The sequence below is a fragment of the Grammomys surdaster genome, unplaced genomic scaffold (genome assembly GCF_004785775.1).
Source record: "Grammomys surdaster isolate TR1022 unplaced genomic scaffold, NIH_TR_1.0 188, whole genome shotgun sequence".
NCBI lineage: Eukaryota > Metazoa > Chordata > Mammalia > Rodentia > Muridae > Grammomys > Grammomys surdaster.
In genome coordinates this window covers 12,501,740-12,525,204 of record NW_021604633.1, presented here as the reverse complement: position 1 = coordinate 12,525,204, position 23,465 = coordinate 12,501,740, and the positions used below count along the sequence as shown (strand labels likewise).

General features: G+C 36.5%; 1 protein-coding gene across 4 annotated transcripts in view; it reads right to left on the bottom strand.

Annotated features, from left to right (window-relative positions):
* Dgkb (diacylglycerol kinase beta) overlaps positions 1-23,465 on the bottom strand; it is a 644,882-nt gene that overhangs the window by 423,664 nt on the left and 197,753 nt on the right. For all 4 annotated transcript variants that reach the window (XM_028768913.1, XM_028768911.1, XM_028768912.1 and 1 more), the window contains 5 exons: positions 21,603-21,677; positions 18,467-18,586; positions 10,232-10,349; positions 7,680-7,768; positions 7,484-7,600 (listed from right to left, as the gene is read on the bottom strand). In XM_028768913.1, coding sequence (XP_028624746.1) covers positions 7,484-7,600; positions 7,680-7,768; positions 10,232-10,349; positions 18,467-18,586; positions 21,603-21,677 — 519 coding nt within the window. The remainder of the gene's footprint in view (positions 1-7,483; positions 7,601-7,679; positions 7,769-10,231; positions 10,350-18,466; positions 18,587-21,602; positions 21,678-23,465) is intronic.

The window sequence follows — 23,465 nt, the reverse complement described above, 5'->3', positions numbered from 1 at the left end:
CTACCTACAATTAGCATTTCCTTCTCACAGTAGCACATAAACTTCTTTATGTAAATGTGGGTCAGGATTCCTCTTAGGCACTGCTAATCTTTGCCAAAAGATAAAAGGTATTATAGACAAAGAAGCAGCTGAATCCTTGTATACAATAGAACTAAATAAACTTACATTCTGCCAGAGCAATAAAAATGAAACTTCCTTAAAATAACTCTAAAATATGTTATTGGTCTATTGAGATCATTCTCGTAAAATAAATATGATCCTGGATATATAGATTCATAGGTAAGAAGCTGTCAAGGGTGGGGTGAAAATGGTCCCCTTTACATAATATGTAAAATCTTAACTCCTGACACGAGTGAATGTGAACCTTTTTTGCAAATAGAGTCTATGTTAATACACTCAAACTAGAATATAATAATGCTGGATTTGTCTGGCCCTTGACTGGAAGCTTTATAAGGAGAAGGAAATCTGGACAGGATATAATTTAATATATTTCATGGAATGCTGCCTTTATAGACCTAACTAAGCCCAGTATAATATATTTAAGTTTAACTACCACAATGTCCTATATCTCTGAGTTTTCTGATCAATCTTAAAGAATCATCAGTGTGTAGCAGGCTCCATAACATGAGTAAGCATCTTGCCTGTCAATATAACAGTAACACATACTAAAAGGAACATGTCTTAAGAGATTTGTATTAACTAATCATGTACTGGAATACCTTATATTTGTGAAAACTATAATCAAACATCTGAAAGCTATATTCTGATGGCTATCCAGTCTATGATATTGTTTATAGAAGGAAAAGTCAAAGCTGTGGGCAACATGGTTAAAGAACTGACCATTTTTACAAGGTGTCAATCAAATTGTAAAGCAGCTATCACTGATGCCTCACACTACTCAGAAATGTACCTGATAACAAGACAGAAACTAAAAACCAACCAACCAGCCAAACAAACGAAACAAATAAAAACAAGCTGGAAATCGAGACTATCAGTCAAAAAGGATGATGCTATCTTTATTGTCAACTGAAAATGTTCCAAAGAGGGGAAAAAGAGTCTCTTAAAAAACTACAAGTATTAACAAAATAGAAATTACATAATAGGATTAAAACAAACAAATTTGTTTTCTTTAGGTTACTGATGACATTGTGTTTTCTGAGAGTCTGTGTATATGTCTTTTCAATAAGAGATCACAAAGGGAAATTTGTTAAATTCTATCGCTAACCGTAGCAAGGTTCTAAGATTTAAGTACACTTTTTATGGTCTATGTAGGGGAATCCCTAAATTCAAATGTGAACAGTATTTGGACATGGAGGCTTAGGAAGCTAACTTGAGCTAGATGGAGGTATGAGAGGGGTCCATGAGAGAATTAGCAACCGTACAATGAATCGGAAGTAGGCCGAAAGATAGACATTTATTTTGTCTTAACATATAATGTCATCTGCCAAGTTATGACACTAAAAAAGGTTTAATTTGACATGCCTCCTGACCCGAAAGCACTCAACCTCCAAAGTGTAAGACTAAAAACTCCCTAATTTGTGGCATTGTGTGATCGCAATTCAGCCAGGTTAGGACAACTTGTTTCCATGTCCTCCTATGCACTAGGATATATGGAAAATACAGAGTTGGCAAGATGCTCAGGATTGTTGATTGTTTTCAAGGGCACAAAGTAAGCAAAGGCAGACAAACAGAAGTCTTCATTGAGGTTATAAACGAACTAGATCACAGGTACATCCTGCATTTGAGCAGAATTCCAAAGAGGAGTAGTTCCCACCTTTCAAATGTCATTTTGAAAATTTTGTCCACAGCTATCTTTTCATATTTTTCAAAGGTGGCATGTAGTAAAGTAAAGCTTATTTTTAAGATACCCGGAAACTTTCTTTCAGGATAACAGACATAGGCATATATCTAATAAAGTCATATAATATGAACCAGCTTTTCTTGGACTTGAATTAAACACTTGGAAATCATTTCAGAATTTGACAGCTCACAGTAGCACCTAATTTAGAGCCAGCTCTATGTTTATTAGTAAAATCTGTCTCAAGTTTGGATGAAAAAGTGTGTGTGTGTGTGTGTGTGTGTGTGTGTGTGATGTTTTATGGAAAGGTGTTGAGCTAATGGAAAAAATGAATATGAGAAAAAAGGAAAAATAGGAATAGGACAAAAAATTAGTCCTTCTTGCAAAAAAAAAAGTTCAATGACCTGACTTAAAGAAATATATTTGTAAGTTGATACTTCCACTTGAAATCAATTTTACAAACTCGGGGCACTTTCTTAATGATGGGATTTGCTAAATAATAAACTGTCTATGACTTATAAAACTTAAATATTATTGTCAGGAGCTTATTATTTTCACTATAAGTATATTGTTTTATGATAACAAGTTAGTAATTCAGATATATAAGATAGACATTCCCTTATTAATCTCAAATAGTTGTATTAACCTCACATCCTAGAGATTCCTGCCTGACAAGGAGTCATCATTTTTTGACTAGGAGCAATTCAACACACAGAGTAAAAACCATGCAAGGACGTACTCAGTAGATGTGAATTGAGCCTGGCAGTATGGTCTCAATCGTGGCAGAACATAAGCAAGGAAAAGAAACAAAAACCAAGTGAGTATCTGTCTGGCCCAAAGGAATGAAGTTGAAAGGAAAGAGAAAATATTTGCTTATGTAGGAGATACAGGTTTTCACTATTCTTTTCCCGGATGTTTGTCAGTTTTCCAAGTTAGGTAGAAAGCTATACAGAAGAGATAAAATGTCCTTAGCGCTTAGCTTTAGATTTACAAGATGGCTGACTCTTATACCAAGATATAGTTCACTGGCTTAAAAGTGCAGAAACAGATGCTTATCACTTGTGTTTCAAGATTTATTAACCAGTGTAATGAAATTTGAGCACTACAAGTTATTTCAAGGTATTTTGAGATAAAATTTAAGGAGGAAATGCATTTGAGATTCAATATTTAGCATGAAGATTACCATATTATTCATTACAATGAACCTGAGGATTTCCTCAAAACCTGACACGGACACTTATTTATGATCATCAGATGATTAAGGAAAATGTGTGTGCTATCAACTTATAGCTATGGAAGCAAACAGAAGTATAAAATTGATGGTACAAAGAAAGGAAACCACCGAAGAACAACTCAGTCTTTTGTTTAGAAATAAAATAAAATATCTGAAGGAAAAAATATTAGCATCAAAGAAAACATCAAGGGAACTAAAGAACAGAACTTGGCTCCTGGTAAGTATTTAAGATTAGTACAGTCCAAGGAATGGGACATTTTAAATAAAAGGTGGGGATTAATCATGGCCTCCACAGGGGTTCCTTGGCAGATACCCAGCTCTAACAGCGAAGTCAGCAGCTAAGGAGGATGCAAGAACTTGTGCTTCTTAAACCTGTGCTTCGTTGAACTCAAAATCAAAATGAGGTAAGTGGTGGAGAGGTTGGATTTATTATCATGGAATTATTATAGATTGCTGAAGAGGACATATTATAACAAATTAGGATTTTCAAAAGATTTTTCTGGTTGTGATATGGCAGCCTACATATAGGAGAAGTACCTTCTGTTCAGGAAATAAGCCAGGGATTCTTACTCTAATCTAGTAGGGAAGGGGTGCTAAGAGCTTGTACTAAGGTTGGGAATATGAAGTCAAATTCTCAGATCTGGGAGAGATATTTTAAGCAAGAAATCTAAGGGCTTAGCACTAGGCTCTATGAAGGAGATAAATGTGAAAGACAAGAAAAACCCGACTTATAACTAACTCTCATAGTAACTAGAAACATCATTTTAGGATAAGCTCTCGTAAATGGTAGGATAAATGCCCCACCATGCCACAGGGGCACGTGTTCCACTATGTTCATACAGGATTTATTTGTAATAGCTAGAAGCTGGAAACAACCCAGATGTCCTTCAACAGAGGAATGGATACAGAAAATATGGTACATTTACACAATGGAATACTATTCAGCTATTAAGAATGAGGACATCCTGAGTTTTGCAGACAAATGGATAGAACTAGAAAATATCATCCTGAGTGAGGTAACTCAGACCCAAAAGGACATGCATGGTATGTACTCATTAATAAGTGGATATTAGCAGAGAGAAAGAAAGAAAGAAAGAAAGAAAGAAAGAAAGAAAGAAAGAAAGAAAGAAAGGAAGGAAGGAAGGAAGGAAGGAAGGAAGGAAGGAAGGAAGGAAGGAAAAAGAAAAGAAAAAAAGAAAAAAGTACATAATACCCAAAATATAGTCCACAGAACTCAAAAAGGTCAACAAACTGAAATGCCTACAAGGATTCCTCAGTCCCACTTGGGAGGGAGAAGAAAGCAATCACAAGTGTGAAGGAAGGGAGGAACCTGGGAGCGAAAGTGAACTGGGGTGGGGGGGAGAGGGAACCTGATCTGGTATTGGGTGAGGGAAAAGGACTGAAGTCCTCAGGGCCAGCAGAAAGAATGGAAACAAGCAACATAGGGAAGTAGGAAGGTGGGGGACACTCCAGATTGCACCAGAGACCTGGGAGGTGAAAGACTCTCAGGACACAAAGAGAGGGACCTTATATTGAATACCTGACAGTAGGGAGAGGGAACTTTTAGAGCCCACCTACAGCAGGAAGACAGGGCATCAAGTGAGGAAGGGGGTTGCCATCCTACAGTCAAAACTCTGACCTATATTTGTTCCTGCCTGAAAGAACTGCAAGGATGGAAATGGAGAGGAGCCTGAGGAAAAGAAGATCCAGTGACAGACCCAAAATGGAATCAAGCTCAAGGGGAGGCCCCAAGGCCTGACACTATTACTGAGGCTATGGAGTGCTCACAAAATGGACCCATCATGACCGCACTATGGAAGATTCAACAAGCAGCTGAAAGAGTCAGATGCAAATATTTACACCCAACCAATAGACAGAGGCTACTGGCCCCAGCGCTTTAACTAGGGAAAGGCTGGAAGAAGCTGAGGAGGAGGGCAATCCTGTAGGAAGACCAGCAGTCTCAATTAACCTAGACCCCTGAGATCTCTCAAATACTGGACCACCAACTAGGCAGCCTACACCAGCTGATATGAGACCATCAACACATATATAGCAGAGGACTGCCAGGTCTGGGTTTAGTCAGAGAAGATGCACATAACCCTAAAGAGACTGGAAGCCCCAGGGAGTTTGGAGGTAGCTGGTTGGGTGGTTTGTGGGTGGTGGGGACATCCTCGTGGAGACAGCAGGGTGGGGAGAAGGTAAGGGATGTGGTACAGTAGGCAGGTGGATGGGGGAAGAAATAAAATCTGGAGTGTTAAATAAATAAATAAATAAATAACAGAGAGAGAGAGAGAGAGAGAGAGAGACAGATGAGGAGTTGCTCTTGATAAATCAGGTCTATGGACCATGACATAAATGTCACTGAATTTTGAAGCTCACAATTTCCTATGATTTGTAAGGATGCAAGTGTTATTCTGACTAGGCCTCGGAAATTTCCATTCATAATTGTTCCCAAGATGAGACAGCAATACCCTGAACATTACTCATGGCATGCCTCGTGGACACCAGGGTTCACACTGGGTACCGCGTCTGATTTTATGTATTGCCCATTGAGTTCATAGTATAGTCATTAAGCATTTACTAAGAGTGTGCTCCATTTCTAAAGATATCTAGACTGTTGTTTTACCCATTTAATTCTTACAAAAATCCTATAAGTTAGGTGTTGTCACCTCCATTTTACAGCGTAAAACTATTGTCTCAAACTGAGGTAATCCATGGATACAGTGGCAGTTGTAAGTGACTCAGGGCATTTTAATACTCTGCATTTCTCAAGCTGTGATTTCAAGTCATACAAAGTAAGTAATAGCTTTTGGAGAAAGATTGAGGTACAGCTATGCTTCATCCTCTGGTCTTCTGTTTAAGCAAATTCCTCATGGCATCCACTCAGGTGGCCCCTTTAAAAACTCATCACAGGCAGCAGCACATTCTTTCACTCTCCTGCCTCCCAGAGTGTGAAGATGGCATTTGATTCTGTAGAGATCTGTCACTTCAGGCTTCAACAATTGAGGAATCGGTCTTAGGCTAATATTTTCATAAAACAACTCAAGAAAGCTATGAATAAAACTAAGTATATAAATGTTTTAGGTCAATATATTCTGACACTAGCTACAAAATTGATAGATTATTAAAGGTGTCCCTACTGTTGCTGTAAATTACAATTCTGAAAGTACTCAGAGACAAACTCATGGAGACAAAGTGGGAAGATGAAAAGAATTGAATAGCAAACTTACAACCATGCAAAGATCTCAGGTCTACAGACCTAGGAGATTAATCTCTGTATTTCCAGCTGAATAATCACTCATAGATATTATCTTTTAAGTGATAGAGAAATCTAGTAATAGTAGAAGTAGTATTAGCAGCAAGAATAGTAATAGTAATAACAGCAACATATTCAATATATTGTTTCTAAATTTGATAAAAGTAAAAAGGTGAATAATGATATTTAGATTCTTAATCTATGCTAAAATTAAGATATGCTCAATAAAATGATGAGGGGCTGGGACTAGGCTTCTACAAGATATGGAGGAAAAGTTACATAGCCTTGTAACTGTTTAGTTTCTCAATACACTTTAATGTATATAATGGTTTTTTAAATAAAAATTTTATGGTCTTTTTAAACTTAAGCATTGATATGTTTTTGCAATTGCTAGATATTTTATAATAACAAAACTCTCTCTCTCTCCTCTCTCTCTCTCTCTCTCTCTCTCTCTCTCTGTGTGTGTGTGTGTGTGTGTGTGTGTGTGTGTGTGTGTGTGTGTGTGTGGTGTTTAAGAACACTGTTTAACCTGTAGATTTGGACAGAACCTTGTAGCTCTATCAAAAACCTGATTTGCCAACTATTACAGTGCCCTCTGCTGTTTATTCTGACAAAAGAGTGCAAAGAACTGAAGGACTAAGAAGCTATTCTGTGAGAAAGAAGCAAAAACACTCCCGCAGGCTAATAAACACACAGAAATGTTTGTTTATGTTAATTTCAGAAATTAAAAAGCTATACTAGTACCATCTAATAACTATGTTTATTCCAAAGTTATTTGAAGGAATTTGACAGTCAACCGGGTGCTATCCTAAACTTTGACGATTGTGCTTTTTCTCTAATTATATTACACCAAAACCTCTTGTGTCCCAGTTCACAAAGTACTTGGAGATAAGAAACATACATCAGAGAATGGTTGGGTGTGACCTGAGAGGCAATGGTACCCAAATAGTAATGATCCCCTTCTGTTTGTCAACTTTCATCTGTGATTTCTGAATGCTTTTCTGAAAACTGCTAGAATCCACTCCATGAGCCCTTGTGTGAAAAGCATGTGAAGGCATCATCTCTAAAATCTTGATTTCTATGAGGACAAAGCTGATTCTCTGGCAGATGATATGAGAACCCGCCACCTTCAAGGTTTAAGGTAATTTAGTCCAACTTTGAAGCCCTTCTGGGCCAGAGCAGTCATGGTACTCACTGTGGTCTGACACCAAACACAATGGAGCCCCGTCAGGCCCTGGTAACATTTCACTGTTTTGTGGCACTTATCGCACTTGGTTGGGCAATTGCCTTCGACCCAATAGTGATGCATGACCTAGAACAGAAGAATAATATGGAGGTAAGAGGCTCTATCCTTGGTGACACATCTAGAAAGCTTGTGTTGCCAGACTTACGTCCGTGTTCTTCTTGGACTTCACATAGGTCTTGATGCAGGAGGGCGGGGCTCTGGCCACACAGCGCTCGTGGACTGTGTACTTGCAGACTGAAAGGAAACAGGTACAGAGATTCAGAGCTGACCCTGGTCCTGATTGCAGATTTACGAGGAAGAGTGGCATTAACAGATGCTCATTTCGCATCCACTGTTCTCTAATCAATCCAATCAGCCGCATCAAGGAAAAAAGTCCAAGTCGGCTGTTTTTATCATGGAATGTAAAAGGCCAATTAGTACAGGAAATAGTATGCATATGAGAAACCAAGGCTCCTCTATCATGGCATAGCAGGAACAGGAAATGCTTAATTAAATCAGCCTTTGCTCAAATTTTTCACAATAATTCCCAGATGACAAAAATATTAAAGACAAATTGATGGCTGCCAAGTGACTTTGTGTCATTTACTAGAAGGAAGAGGTCTATATTTCACAAAGTATGGGCATGAGAGCAGCTGGCAGGCACGGGAGTAAATGTCTGTGTGTGCATACTGCTTTGTCTATTGACTTATCTAAACTTTAAATGGTAGATTTGTCTATTGCAGGAGAGTAGATGCCATCATCCATACCAGGCCTTCAGGGAAGTTCATCCTTCATTTTACATCATGATATTGTTTCTTCAAACAACCACCTTCACTAGGCAACATACGGTGCCAGGAAGCAAACATATATATATATATATATATATATATATATATATATATATATTGCCAGGAAGCAAACATATATATATTTCTATGCCACAAAACAAAAGCACATTTGGGGGTGCACTTCCACATCTCCTGGTTTCACTCTAGATATTAGTAGGGTCACATGCAAGTGTTGTGTAAGAAGACTGTTCCACACTAACCACTCAGGATCCATAAATACATCGAAGAATTTTTTAAAAAGTAAACAGATCAACAACTAAAAAATCTACTTCTTGAAATATTAATGAAATGTACATAGTGCTCACAGTTTTTAATAATAAGACTTTAACATAACTTGTTTGTGAGTTCTGACAACAGCCAGGAAGAGCACACAGCTTTTCTATTATTTTATAGTATTACTTCTGTTATGAGTGTTTCATTAATAACCATTTAGTAAACAGCAAAAACCTGTCTTTTTTTGTTATACCACTTTTCTTCTTTGAACATTATCTTGTTTTAGTCAATTAAATCTGCCCTAAAATCTCGACTACCTTAAAAATTATAGAAGTTCTCAGAAACATTTTGTTTTGTTTGTTTTGACATGGAGAATATTCTAGTATATCTGGACCTTCCAACATGACCAGCAGAAATGTTCCTCTTATATCATATTTGACAAATGTTAGATAACTTTAAAATGATCCCATTCATTTATAAATTGTATACATTTATGACATTAAGTGTAATTCTTAATGTCAAATAATACACAAAACAAAATCTTAAAGTAAATCTTACATAGCAGAAATTGCTGTGGCTGAATTGCTGCGTCATTGGAGAACTCACCCTTACCTCAGAGAATATAAAATTTATTTTAGGTAAAACTGCTATAAATGAAATCAATGATTTCATTTCAGATGATTTTATAAAGTAACTAACACATATATTTACGTACACTCTCTTAGCAAATCTCTAACTGATAATGTAGATTTGTTAGAATAAAATAAATTTTGTAAGACAAAGAAAATGAAATTATTTAAATGAGCATGACTTATAATACCTTATATTCCAATATCTATTTTCATATGAAGATTTGTCTTTATATAAAATATTGCACCATAGGGGTTGGGGAGATTGTTCTTCAGGTAAAACACTTATTACACAGTGACTCTAGTTCTCAAGAACTCATTTAAAGTTGACCATCTGTGACCATCAGTACCTCAGAGAACTGGAGGTAGAGAAAGATTCTCCCAGGCACAATATGATTAGCCAAAGTAGTTGAGATATTGAAGAAAATCTGGGTAAGTGTGTAAGGTGGGAGCAATGGAGGAAGTCACTAGATATTAATCTTAGATCTCCACGTGAACACACATGCATGCACAATCATAGATATGGAAACACACCCAACCCACTCACCAACCCCCCCCACATGTGTACTCAATAAATATATAAGACCAAGAGCTGTAAAGCTTTTAATTTGAGCGAAAATCTGTTTTTTAGTCAACTGATCTGTCCTTATTTTTAAGATTTGAAGGAATTGTCTTACCTTGAAAAGCTAATTATAAATAAAATGGTTAAATTAGGAGGGGAATATAAAATGTAAATAAGATATAAGTATGAGAAAACAGTGAAACCATGTCTAAATACTCCAAGGAGAAGTGAGAAATAGAGATACATAAAAATTAAACTACGATACAAAGAAATACCTATGGAATTGGGACATATCATTTACTCCCTTTGAAAGGAAGTTGGCCAGTGACCTGAGCATTCAAAGCTACAGTTAAAATACGCATCATAAGTGTCATGGCCTGAGGTATGTCACGCAAACAGAATAGCTGCCTGAGCTTAGTTTTCCCTCAAGCAAGGTGATGACATAAGGCAGAGCCAGTGAACTCACAGGAGCAGCAGAGGCCCTGCTTCCCCACTCCAATCAGCATGTTCAGGCAGAGATTGCAGTAGGCAGGCTTGTTAAAGTGCTTGAGTCGCCACACATGCTGTCCGTCATCCTTCACATTCTGCACAGGACGTGAAAGAAACAGATTTCACTTTAATGAAATAAACAGTGGACGCTGTGTGCCAATAAAGCTCAGGCTGGACTGAAGACAATCTGTTCCTTCATCTTGGCTCTCTACAGTACAAGAGCACCGCAGAGACTTCAGAAAAACCCAAGTGTTCTTGCCTAGTGAGATACTGAAATGAATCCGAGAGGCTATAGTGACCCATGAAATCTTTTCTAATGTCAACAGCTCAACAGCATACCCACTAACCTCCGCGATGACCTGCCAAACAGAACTCTCCATGAACACAAGGGAATGCCTTCTTAGCCTTGGAGTAGCAGATGCTTAGGACAATTCCATAAGCAAATGAATAAAGAGAAAATAATTAGGTGGAAGCCTGAGAAATTGAAACTTGTAAAGACTCTCACCAGTGGATTTGTGTTGACAAAAACAAAATTTAGAATGAAGGTAGGTTTTGTAAGACAGAAAAATGTGACGCTTGGAAGTCAGATAAGATGGTCTGTGGACTTCACCTTCGGATCCCGAATATGATCACTAACAATATATTCTGTATTAAATACTAATTTTTATGAAGAGGACAAAAGTATAATTATATGACCTTTTGTTTAGCTGTCTTGAAAAAACTGATTTTATCCATACCTATAGATACTAAAATATAAAAACTGCATTATTGTGTTTATAATTCTCATTGTAGTCACATGCCACTGTAAAAACTTGGGCTTATATTTACAATTTATTAAAAAATGCTATATTGTTTACCATGTAAGTAAATATATATGATATTTTAACAACTTCTCTAATAATTTTATCATATCTGTATTGCCTAAGATCAAAATAACATGAAGGATATTACTCTATGTTTAAATCATGGTTGAATGGTCAAACACATTAAATGAAATTATCATATATTGTTACTGTTAGTACCCTCATATTTTGTAATTACATAGCTCATATCTTACTCACTAATTTGTGTGAAACCAAATTTCAAAATTCTTGATGGGTGTCCTATCAATACTGACATGATGCATAATGTTTCAAGTTAGCAATAATACATATTCTTAAACTGTATTCACCAAGTAATATCTGAGTATGTATTTTGTGTTGCGGTACTATAGAAAGATAATACAGCTCAGATCATCTTATTTTTATTAATAATAAAATATTAATAATAATGCTTCTAACTCCTCTCTCTTACCACAGTCAGAGCCAGGACACTGATTTATAATACCCATGAATCCACAGTAACTACTTCTCACATTAGAATTAGAAATGTCAAATTTGCATCCTAAGATGAAACATTAATGAACATGCTTCCTGGGAGGTACTTGTCAATGGCCCCTTGAAGTTTAGCAAGTTTTGATGGCAGAAACACTGCCTTGTTTTTTTGTCCCAAGCAGCCATTTGAAACACAATTGATTACTGAGGACTTTGCTCTATAGAGATGTAACTCTATCCAGAAGTGAGCCTTGGTCCCCAGGCTGATAAAAACAAGCTACACAGACTTCTGCCCTAACAGGCTTGGTTTCCCAAGCCATTGAACCAGGCTCTCATACCAAGTGCTGCATTTAGTTGGCTTACATTCTTTCCTCTCCTTAGACTAAGAAAGAAAGGCAACCCAGCTGAGCTGTGAAATGCTTATTGCTTGCTTTCTTGTGAGTAATATGTCAACGGTTTCTGGTCCAGGGAGCTGCAGTGAACTGATCTCTTACCTTCAACCTTAGGTTAATATCAGACCTTTCTCCATTTCTTAGCAATATTTAAGTTTGTCCTTTGGATAAAGGAGTGAGAAGATTTCAACAAAAACAGCTGAAGAAATAGAGATGATTTTCATGGCGATCATGTCAGAAGACAAGGTTTTAAACATTTTCATCCACAATTTAAAAGATAAGGTTCACAGTTACATCTTAGTCCAGTGCTGGTTTGGATGTGTTATAATAATTTTAATAGGATAATATATGCTTAACTTTGCTCTATTTTATAATCTATAGTTGTAATTCCGTCATTAATATGAGACTGTTAGTTTTTTAATAATCATTGAAAGTAGCAGTGTATTGCTTTAAAAAATTTTCAAGTCAAAGGAGAAACATTCGAATTTTCACATTTATTGCTGTTTCTGTACTCCTTGTCATTTCATCTCAAGTGATTGTCCATGTGAATAAGCCTCATCCTGTTGGAGAGCACATATGGACGAAGTCAGCTGGCATTTTCCTTATCAAAAAATAAACAAGTCTGAACGTGGGTGTTCTGTCAATCAGAACACTTAGCCATGTTACAGGCTGCAAGTGATATACAAATCCATTACCGGGCATAAAACGCTTTACCAAAAAAAAAAAAATTAAATAGCTTTATAGCTCTTAGCCCAATGCACTGCCCAAATATACCAGAGATGAAATATGTATGTGGCCTCTTTCAGAGAAGAAATGGAAACCAAGCACCAACGGCTTCTTAGTAGTGCAAATTGCATCCCGGCTATCTGGATTTTCATGTCTTGTCTTGTCTTATTGAGATTGTAAACTTCGTAGAAGAGAAAGAGTCAGTCTCATTCTATCAGCAGAACATATTCCTATTAATATTTTTATAACAAATAAATATTTATTAGCAAAAAAGGAATTTGCTTCTTTTTTTTTTAAGGGAATGAGCAGAGAACTTGAAAGGCCTTGATCACGGCCTACAGGGCAAATGTGAAGACACTATGTCACTCTTCCCTCTACTTCCCATCTGAGAAAATAAAGCCACTCACTTTCTTTCTCAGGCCATAGTGTGAAGTTTCATTACACAACACCTGTGAAGTTAATTTAGCTCCTTGAAGGCTGGTGTTATATAAACAGCAAATATTATTACCATCATCAGGTTGAAATTTATAACATCCAAAAGTTGCAGCCTAAAGAATTACGATGATGTGCCTAGTTCCACTGTAAGCTATTTCATAAAATATTGTCTTTTTTCTCCTTCTATATACCGGACATAACACTATTCTATAACTATTGCAGGAAAGACTATTCACTGATGGCTGGGAAAGCCCAGAATTAGAAAGAGTTAGCAGTACACTTTCTCAAATTTTAGCTTTTGAAAAGCCAGACAGATGCCCTCCGAAAATGTGTTTTGGTTTGTTATTTTATTTGTTTGTTTATTCTAAAGTTTCCCAAAGTTTCAATTTTGGCATTATTTCCCAGAATATTGACATGTTTCAAATGAACCAAGGTTGCTCTATATGATATGTATTTTCAAAGATTATAAAGAGCTAATTACTGACATCTCAGGCCAAATTCCATATCTCATCAAGTTCCTTGAATACATTGAAGAGTGAATGCTGCAAGGTACTTCCATTATTAGGTAATGTACACTATACTGTCTTGTATATTTTGTCCAATTGTCTCTGAAACCTTACGTCATCACTATAAAGGAAACTGTTCTCTTTGGCAGTAAAGCTGGGCTATATTAAGTCTGGGCAAAAAATAACTCAGAGAGATGTATTGACATCTGAGCCCAGTCAGAGTCAGCTGCTAATTTCCAGACTGTACTTTCTGCACTCAGAAAAGGCCCCTGCTATCCCCCAGGGTTCTGATTAAAGTGTCCTCCATACAAAACATTATACTAATTTTCATTTAATATCTTGTAAAGGACTTCTGGATCTTGTCTGGTTTCATTACTTCTTAATAGATTGATCCATGTATGGAGAGTGGGGAAAAACTTCCTAACCAAATTATACTTTTAAACTTTTTATTGGAATGTGGAATGCCAGTTTTCAAATAGGATTTAGTTTACTCAAAGTGCATCATTGCTTGTCACCTGTAAAGCTCATCAGGGATCGTATTACTTCTTTGTTATTAATTCAAGCAAAAAGTTAGAAGAAAAATGTGCCATGTTTGTAATCAAACACATAGTATATGTTACTATGATGACTAATGATCATATTTCTTTGAAACTATGTAATAATTTGAAAAAACTTCCATTCAAAGGCAGCTCATCCATGTACAATCAAGACACTGAGCTTCTCGCTGGTACTGCTGTTTTGCTAAAGAGTCCAGAGTGTCTTCAAATCCTTTACCTTTTACAGGTACACTAGGACATCTTAAACTGCTGTCGTAGACACCTCTTTTTCCAGCAGGCAGTAGTCAATTCAAACAGCTAGTAAAAGTGTTACAAATAGGTGACTGTGAGTGCTGATAGTAAAGAGGACACCTTTATCCCTGCCATGCCACAACTCAGGGGACATTAATTAAGAACAGAGCATGGGAACAGTACACACGCTGACGAGGAAGAGTATTATGAAATGCTGTCTTCTGGACATGACATTGCTATTGCACTCCTGAACTCACAGCATATGTGCGAATCTGCACAAGATCCTCAAATATCAAGGCAGCTAATACTCAGCTATGGATGACTCAGGAGATTTCATTCTTTACTGGGATACTATTGGCGGCTGAGACCTGCTAAAGCAGTGTTTCTCAACCTCGGAATGCTGCAACCATTGGATACAGTTCTTCATGTTGTGGTGACCCCCCCAATCATAAAGTTATCTTTATTGCTACTTAACAACTGTAATTTTGCTACTATTAGAAGTTGTAATGTAAATATCCGTGATTACTGATGGGTCTAGATGCTCGCTGTGAAAGAGATGTTCAGCCCTATAAAGGGGTCGAGACCCCCAGGTTGAGAATCTCTCAACAAATGCAAGAGAATCAATCTTTGGGACTGTGACCACTGGTGGATTAGCCCTGCTGTAATGCATGGCCCTATACCCATGCATATGACAATTGCTCTGAGTAGAACTGGAGGTGAAATGGGGAATAAATGTGATCATCTTTTGTTGTATATACAAATGAAATTCTCAAGAAATAATTTATTTGTTTTTTTTTTGCCTTTGTATTAAACATTAATACAAAAGCCTCTAAAGAAGCAGCGGCTATTAACAAAGAGTCACAGTTTTATTCACTGATGCTTTAGAAAAGATTAGCCATAGTCTCTGAAGTTTCAGTCAGAGACTGGAGAGCTTCCTGCAAGTGGGAGCCACTCTTATACTCACAGATGATGATCAAGTGTGTTAAGTAAACTTCTGGGTCTGGTGGGGATAAAGCCACACACAGCACTTGGGAGGCTCTGAGGAAAGCGGTCAGAGTGGGCAAGGCTTGCTGGGAATCAACAGCACCAGCTACAGAGTACTGTCAGGGGCAAGTTTAAGGTCCTGGTAGAATCCTCAGGCCAGGGCTCAGTGTGTCTCCATCCTAGAGGAAGCCTGTCTAGGGAGCTCAAAGCTTTAAGACCTGCAAAGAGAACTTGACCTTTTGTTGGGATTTCACAAGGATGATATTCTGAAATGGCAGAGTGAAGCTAGGCCCCCTTCCTCTGAATGTTCTAAAGAGAGTTTTGTTTTCTAAGCTTCAAGGTGAGGAAAAAAGGGTGAAGATTATTTATTATTATTGTTATTATTATTATTATTATCATTATTATTAATCATTTCAAGTAAGCCTTGTATACCAAGGTCCTTGGAAGATACAATCAATTTTCATTCAATTATTGTTGTTGTTGTTGTTGTTTTATAAATCTGAGTCATATAATATTTAAGCAAAAGTGCAACCCAGAAAGCAAACAAACAAAGAAATAAATGAAAGGAAAGCAAATGAAATAAAAATCCACTTTATTCAGTAACACAAATTCTGATAAGGGAGGGGATAACTCCAGGCATAGATACGATCAAACTCACAAAGCTATGGAAACTCCTAATTTTCCTTCACATGGGAGAGACTACAATACTTTGTTTTTTCTGATTAGTTTGCTTTGAATTTTGTAAAAATCCATAGAAACTCTTGGAATAGAAAATAAATGGTATCCTCTTTCTAGTAATTTGGTAAGCATCAGGTCCTGAGGTACAATGTTTCTTGTTTTAAAAGCAAAGCCTACACTCTTGAAAATGAGGAAGCTCATGGAACTGTGTTGAAGACAGCTGATAAAGTACAATAAAATCATCAGTGCCATGGTTCCCATTTGAATCGTGCTCACCCAGGAGGCCACCCTGGTCTGTGTAATTTGAATGACACATTGCAGTCACTTTCAAATATGCTATCCCACTCAGCACATGGTAAATTGGCATCCACTCCCTATGATCATAACTGACAGTACACAGGAATACATAGGACAATTTAATAAAGCAGACTTTACATGAATGGCCAACTTCAAGATGAATCAACCAGATTTCCAATAATAGCCTAACACCAAAGTAGGGAGGAGGGGGGCATACGGTGTCATAACTCGAGTTCTCTGTGAGCAATACTACATTAACTGCTTGCTGTGATGTAGTGAGTCTCACTCCTAAAAACAATGGCTCTCATCAGTCAAGTGTCTTAGTGCTTTTCTTGCTTTGTCAAACATTTGCTAAGTCTTATAGAACAATTCTAACTAGTACATGCTGTGTATGGTGATTGCGTATTTCAGGTGTTATCTGTTTTGTTAAAAATGACTTTAAATTTTTGTACTATATGTTTATAAAATAACAAAAAGGAGTGAAATTTCTTTTTTACAATTGTTCTTTACAGGGGGTGAAAGTCTCCATTCCCATAGTTAAAAAAAAAAAAAAAAAAAAAAAAAAAAAAAAAGCTCTCTTCTTATTAAGCAATGTAGCCCTGCCATCTAGTGGCTATAATTGAGAACACAGTCCCAATTCCAAAGGAAATACCACACGTTGATCTTTGTTAAACTCTGAGTAATCATTCTGCACCCAAAACACAAAATATTTAAAATACAGATACAGCATAAACTACATATAACTAACTGCTACGATATTAATATTAAAGGCTATCATCAACTCACACTAAAATAAAGTTTGCTATTTCTTTGAAATACCCTGATTTAAATTCTTATAGCTCGGTAGTTTAAAAACGCTATGGTTTTGCAATTTTACCAAGCATTTCTATAAAATAACATTTGAAGAATTGTTAAATAAGTACCTTCAAACAAAAATATCTTGTCAAAATTATTTTTCCTTAAAATACAAATAGCAAAATCTCCCTTTGGTGGTTTTGTTTCCTTGCTTCAGGCTAGTCCTTGCTTCTGCTCAGCTTTCTTTGTGGAACAGGGCATGGAACTTATGGTCTAAGGCGTACTAGGTAGGTGCTGACCTACTGTGGGACAGCATCTGCTCCAGACAACCAAATATCCCGCACATATCTCACAGCTTCCAGCCTTCTCTTATGTGATCCACTTATTCCACATAGAATATACAAATTTCAGCTTTGAAATTGCAAAGTTAAGTTCTGGAACATGGAATTTTTGCAATGTCATAACATAAATCAACCAGAAGCTGTACTTTCCCACTATAAACCTTAAACGTTACCACGTTCTTGTTCTCATTTTGTTTTCTCCTTGATAGCCTGCTGACACTATGCTTTCCTCATAACACTTATAAATTATTATGTGATATAGGAATGTGATCATAAAAAATTATAGATCACATCTAGCACAGAAACGTAAATGTATACTGCTTCATTTATTTTCAAGGTGAATGAATGTGCTAGTTCCTGTGTGTGTATTTTTCTTTTCTCTATTGTTTAAATCTTTTTGTGACTTTTGCCTTTTTTTGATAGTACAGGAGGCAAGGCCTGGAACCCTGTACGTATCAGACAAGCTTTACCATTGAGCTAATTCCTGAGCCCTCAAAATGAACAAATACGTAAAAAAGCAGAATGATAAACTATACCATTTATGATTAATGCTGTATTCCATTGTTTTAAGAGTAATTCCCATGTGTGTTTCATTTTTTCTCCCTCTATCATGCCTGAAATCCGATTGTTCTTCTTAAGAACAAGGTGAGGGAGACAACAAAAGAATTGGGGAATCAGGATGCATATTAGATGAATGCTAATCTCCGTAATCAGGTTTATGTACTTTTTAAGCTGCGGCCACTCCCAATCCCTAACACCATGTGTAGTCCTGTGCCCACAGTGACAGCATACTTCACATCCATGTGTGCTGCACAAAACTGCACTGTGGGATTATTAGAAGTTGAGAAACTTATCACATGCTCAATGGTAGAAATGATCTGAGCAACTAACCACCAAATGCTGTCCAAGAACATCCTACTGACCCAACCGCTCTCCCTCCTCATTGCAAAGTCTTACATTTTCCAAGCCCAGCAGGACTAGAAGTGGGATAGTCGTCATTCCTCCTTGAATCCACTCCTCCAGAGACACGGTACCATCCCGGTCATAGTCAATTTCTTCCATCATTTCATGAAGAATCTGGAAAAGGAGATAGGAAAAATGGTCAAGGAACGGATTTTTAAAATCCTTATAACTCAACAAAACATTTTCTCCAACTGGTTAAACCACACTGTGATTAGAAACTGAGAAGGGAGAAAAATGTCTTTAAGTAAGTATATTGATCCTGTACTCTAGAACCTAGCTTCCCATGCTGGTCAGTTTTTAGAAACAGATGCCCAACTTTTAAACGAACCCTCCTAAGGAAATGTAGCACAGAAAAAAATTAAAGGTACTTTTAATTTAAGGGTAAATGTAGTTTCTAATTACTTCTTCAAGATCACTTTTTAGTTCATATATATGCCAGAAAGTGTCTGGGAAAATTAACATCCGGGTAAGGAGCTCAAATAATTCTTTGCTATGTAGTAATAAGTGAGGGAATTAAGTTCCTTTTAATTGCCTGTAACAATTTAACAGAGCCCAATCTTAATGACTTGATCATACTTGATTGGACTTCTACGAAGATGGCTTGCAACTAATGTTCAACAATGTGTGATTGTGATAAAGTTGCTTCTTTACATTGTTGTGATAATATGGATTCTTATTCCAAAGGGTTGTAAGAATGTACTGAGATAATATGTTTTAAGTTAAAGACCCCGGCCATATATATAAATTATATACACGTTCCAATTATGTTATCCTTGGTTGCTGGAAAGGTCAACAAACTTCCCATCTCGTTAAATTAGGAAGGCAAATATGATAGAAACTATAAAAAAGAAAGAACAGGTCGTCTTTAAACAATATGGACATTTAAATCAGTTTAGAAAAATACATTCAAACAGCATGAGAACAAAGATGTGAAAAGATGCTATAAATGTGGTCTTTGAATCGGAAGCGTATGTAGTATTTTCCTAGCTCTCTGCTTGGTTTCTTTTGTCAGATAGTTTCTGTTCATAGCAACACAAGGATCTACTGAGCAGAGAATACTTTGTGGAGCAGGACACACTGACATCATTATTTAATTATTCTCGAAATGAAAGATGTAGGATTTGATACAAGGGCGTAAGATCTGACCAAAGTGTTATGTCTCTTGGAGATTTATCAGTGACTTAGTAGAATGGACAAATGAGAAACTGAGCTTGTTTCTTAGTTTCTAAGAACAGACTAGATTAAACAGTAAGATCCTGTCAAAGCAAAGAACAAGGGAAGACTACGGGATGGTGAAGCTTGTCTCACAAACCTCATGCTTGTTTTTGGATTTGTAATGCAGAGTTTCTAATTAGCTCAGGTTGGCTGAAGGATGAATCTTCTTTAGCATCAGAGTGATGGGACGGCAAATAAGTACCACCATACTGAGTCTCATACTTCAATTTGTATGCTTAGCAAACCCACTGTTAGAGCCCAGATTCAATATCAAAGGATCTTTCCAAGACACGTTGGTCTTCCTATTCATTTCTACCAACCGCATGTGTTCACTTTTCTCTATTTGTGCATTACTAAAAGGCATCTATAAATGTTAAAAGCTGTTGAGGCTGTAGGCTAGGTAATGTGGTGAGCTATGATAGCAAACACAATGTCCATAGTAACCTTGTTTTTCTAACTCTCCACTATTTGGACTGTCCAGATGGGAGGCCATCATATCAGGATTGCCCAGGACCAATGATGTCATGGTTGTTATTTGCAATTTTGAGTAGATAACCATCATAGTCAACTGACCAAACAAGAATTGCTGCTGCCTTTGGAATAGCTCTATCTTATTTTGCTGCAGCACCGGGCACCAAATACTGTTTTCTGAGAAGCTGTGGGTATCTCCTTCTGCTATGAAAACTGACAGAAAACAAGGCCTCCTTCACTGATTGCCATGACAATGAGCAGATGTCCCTGGCAGATGAACAATTGTTACAGACAGAAAGTTGAACAGGGTGGAAAAATACTATTTTAATTTTTTTCTGATGAAAAAGAGTAACAGGGCTTCTAGTAAGTCACATGATTTCAGTAGAATATTAAGATGAACTCTTCCATAAATTATAAACACAGTTGCCAATTCCTAGAATTTCTTACACAAAACTGCTAATGACAGGTGTCACTTGTGAGCACAGCAGGCAAATTTTCACAACAAAGCAAATGAAACTGAAATACCATTTAATTAGAAATGGAAGAAGTCTTAATCAGGTTAAGAATGGTGTCACTATTTTGCACAGGATCAGGCCTGACCAGCCTTTGATTGGAGACAGAAGGGGACAGCAGAATGAGCTCTTGCCTCAGAGTCCTGTTTTTTTCTTGGTAGACGCTATCTAAATGTGAGTGCTAATTTACAAATAAGCACAAATTCATATGGCTCGCAGACCTTTAAATAAAATGGAATTGCTTTCTTCGTAGACACTTCATAAACTTAATTGGCTTCAAAAATTAAAAAAAACTGTCTCCTATCAATTTTACCCAAAATATTACTTATATCTAAAGTTAAGTTGCCTAAAAAGAAATGTTTCAATACATTTTAATTATGCTACAATTTTGTATAAATTCATACATAATAAGGCATATTTATTTTCTTAGAAACATTTTTAAAAACACAGATTCTTTAAACAAGTTGGCTAAACTAGCTGTGTTTGTAACTAGCTGTAGAGCTTTGAGCAAGAAATTTCAACATATTTGGGTCTTAATTCACTCATCTAAAGAATAAATAAAATAATGCCCCCAAGAGTTACAGACACTAAGTGATCCATGAACAGGAATAGTGCAATGTACCATAGATACAAATACATCAGCATCTTCAATAGTATGGAACAGATTTAGCAGTGCCCATCAGCAGTATCCACTTAACCCCATGTGTGCAGCCTCAGTAATCAAAGTATGACACTAGGAAGAAAGCCAAGGTCATTGCCTACCACTTCAAATCACCATATGTAAACTATCATCCCATTCAGAATCAACCATAACAATAGAATCACAAAAATTAAAAACAAATCATTGTAATATATTCCCCCCCCAAAAAAAAACAAAGCAGAATGAGATCATCTGTAAAATTATTCACTGGTTCCCTTATCCACATGCCTACCGGATTAAGTTCAGTAACATCCCACTCAAGGTACTCTGCTACGTGCATCATCTGACCGATGATATTTTCTAATTCCTAGAATAGGAGGGAGGGAGAATGGAGGGGGCCAGGGAGAGAAAGAAAAAAGGATTTGTTAGTCTAGGATGGTAGAACATTGTTTTTCAGTGTATACAAGAGATTAAACGGTTATGTGGCCAAATTTCTAAAATCATATATATACACAAAAACTAGTGGGGATATCTTTTAAAGAGATATCTATACATAAATTTCATTAACTAGCATAGATCCTTATAATTGATGTACTTAAAAGTGCAGCCAAACTTAAAACAAAAATCAACCATGTCCTTTAGTGGAGACCTTTACCAGGAGAGGGCGCCACAATACCAAGCACAGCTTTCTTCTAGTCATGCAAAGTAGGAGCACAAGTGTATTTTCATAGGATGTGATTTTTTTATTTTATTTTATTTTTTAAGAAACTAAACGTCCTCGGGGAATGGAAGGAAGCCAGGGCAGACAACTGAGAGGTTGGTTTTTATTTCCACTCACTGAGAACATATATAGACTGTGTAGCCACTTCTCTGGGTATTTTACTAGAATGCTGTTTGGAGGTCAAGATTCAGAGGCTAAGTGTGTGTGGAGTTTATTTGCTGAGACACTGAAATTTTAGTTTAAAATTTTCATAGCCTCCTAATCTCAACTCTTTGAAGAATTGCTAGTAAATACATATGACTTGATCAAATGGATCTTAATTTTTTAAAATGTTATTATATAAAACTTAGTTTTCTTATACCTCCAGAAAATAAACATTTTTAAAATTTGTTTATTTATAATATAAAATTAAGTTTTTAAATAGTAGTTAGTGTTTGTTTTACATTAAGATAAGGCTTGAAAGTATATAAAATCAAAGATTTTTTCTACTGGACTTCTTGTCACATGTGGTCAAAATTTCTGGGATAAAGACAGTAATATGGCAATAAGAGGTTAAGTTATGGGTACCCAAGAGATCACCTGAGAAACAAATGAGAGCTACACTCCTCCCAGAAGAAATATAACTAAGAAATATGTCAGGTTAGAACTGTTGCCACAGAAAATACAATATAAGTAAACTTATTAGTAACTAACTTCAAAACCTGCTAAAAACTCAGTGGAGATTGCTAACCTCTCATCCATTCACCTTTGCTCAATCATTCGGAGAAGTTAATTTAAACCTTTTGAGTTGAAGGAATAGAAAGCTTATTTCAGGGTCTATGTCATAGACACATAATCTAGATAAATCATTTACCCTCTCTTAGACAGTCTCCTCATGAGTAAAATGAACCTCTTAACCTGACCAAAATTCATAATTACTACAAAGATAGTATGTATTATTACATGAAATGCATGTTTCATGTCACCATAATGTTGGAAATAATTAATAAACATTACTAAGTTGGGTGATACGCATTCAGCGTTGAAGCTAATGCTGGTTTTTCTGTTTTGCTTCTAAAAGTACATCTTTAAAATAGTAATTTAAATTATTTTAGAGGACAAAATTTGAAATGGATATTAAATGAAATATTCTGAACTTAGTAGATGGTAACAAAAAAAAAGTCCACCTGGGGATTAAAACTTGACATTTAATTTTAAAACGAAGACAAAGAAACTACGAATAAACATTAATCATGAATAAATCCATTCATTCTTAAAACAATGTTTGATATTGGGCATCTAATTCTAACTATTTGCAACAATTGTTTACATATGTTTCCTTAGAAATCGTCAGAATCCAACACAGAGAGCGAGAGCGAGAGCGAGAGCGAGAGCGAGAGCGAGAGCGGAGAGCGAGAGCGAGAGCGAGAGCGAGAGCGAGAGCGAGAGCGAGAG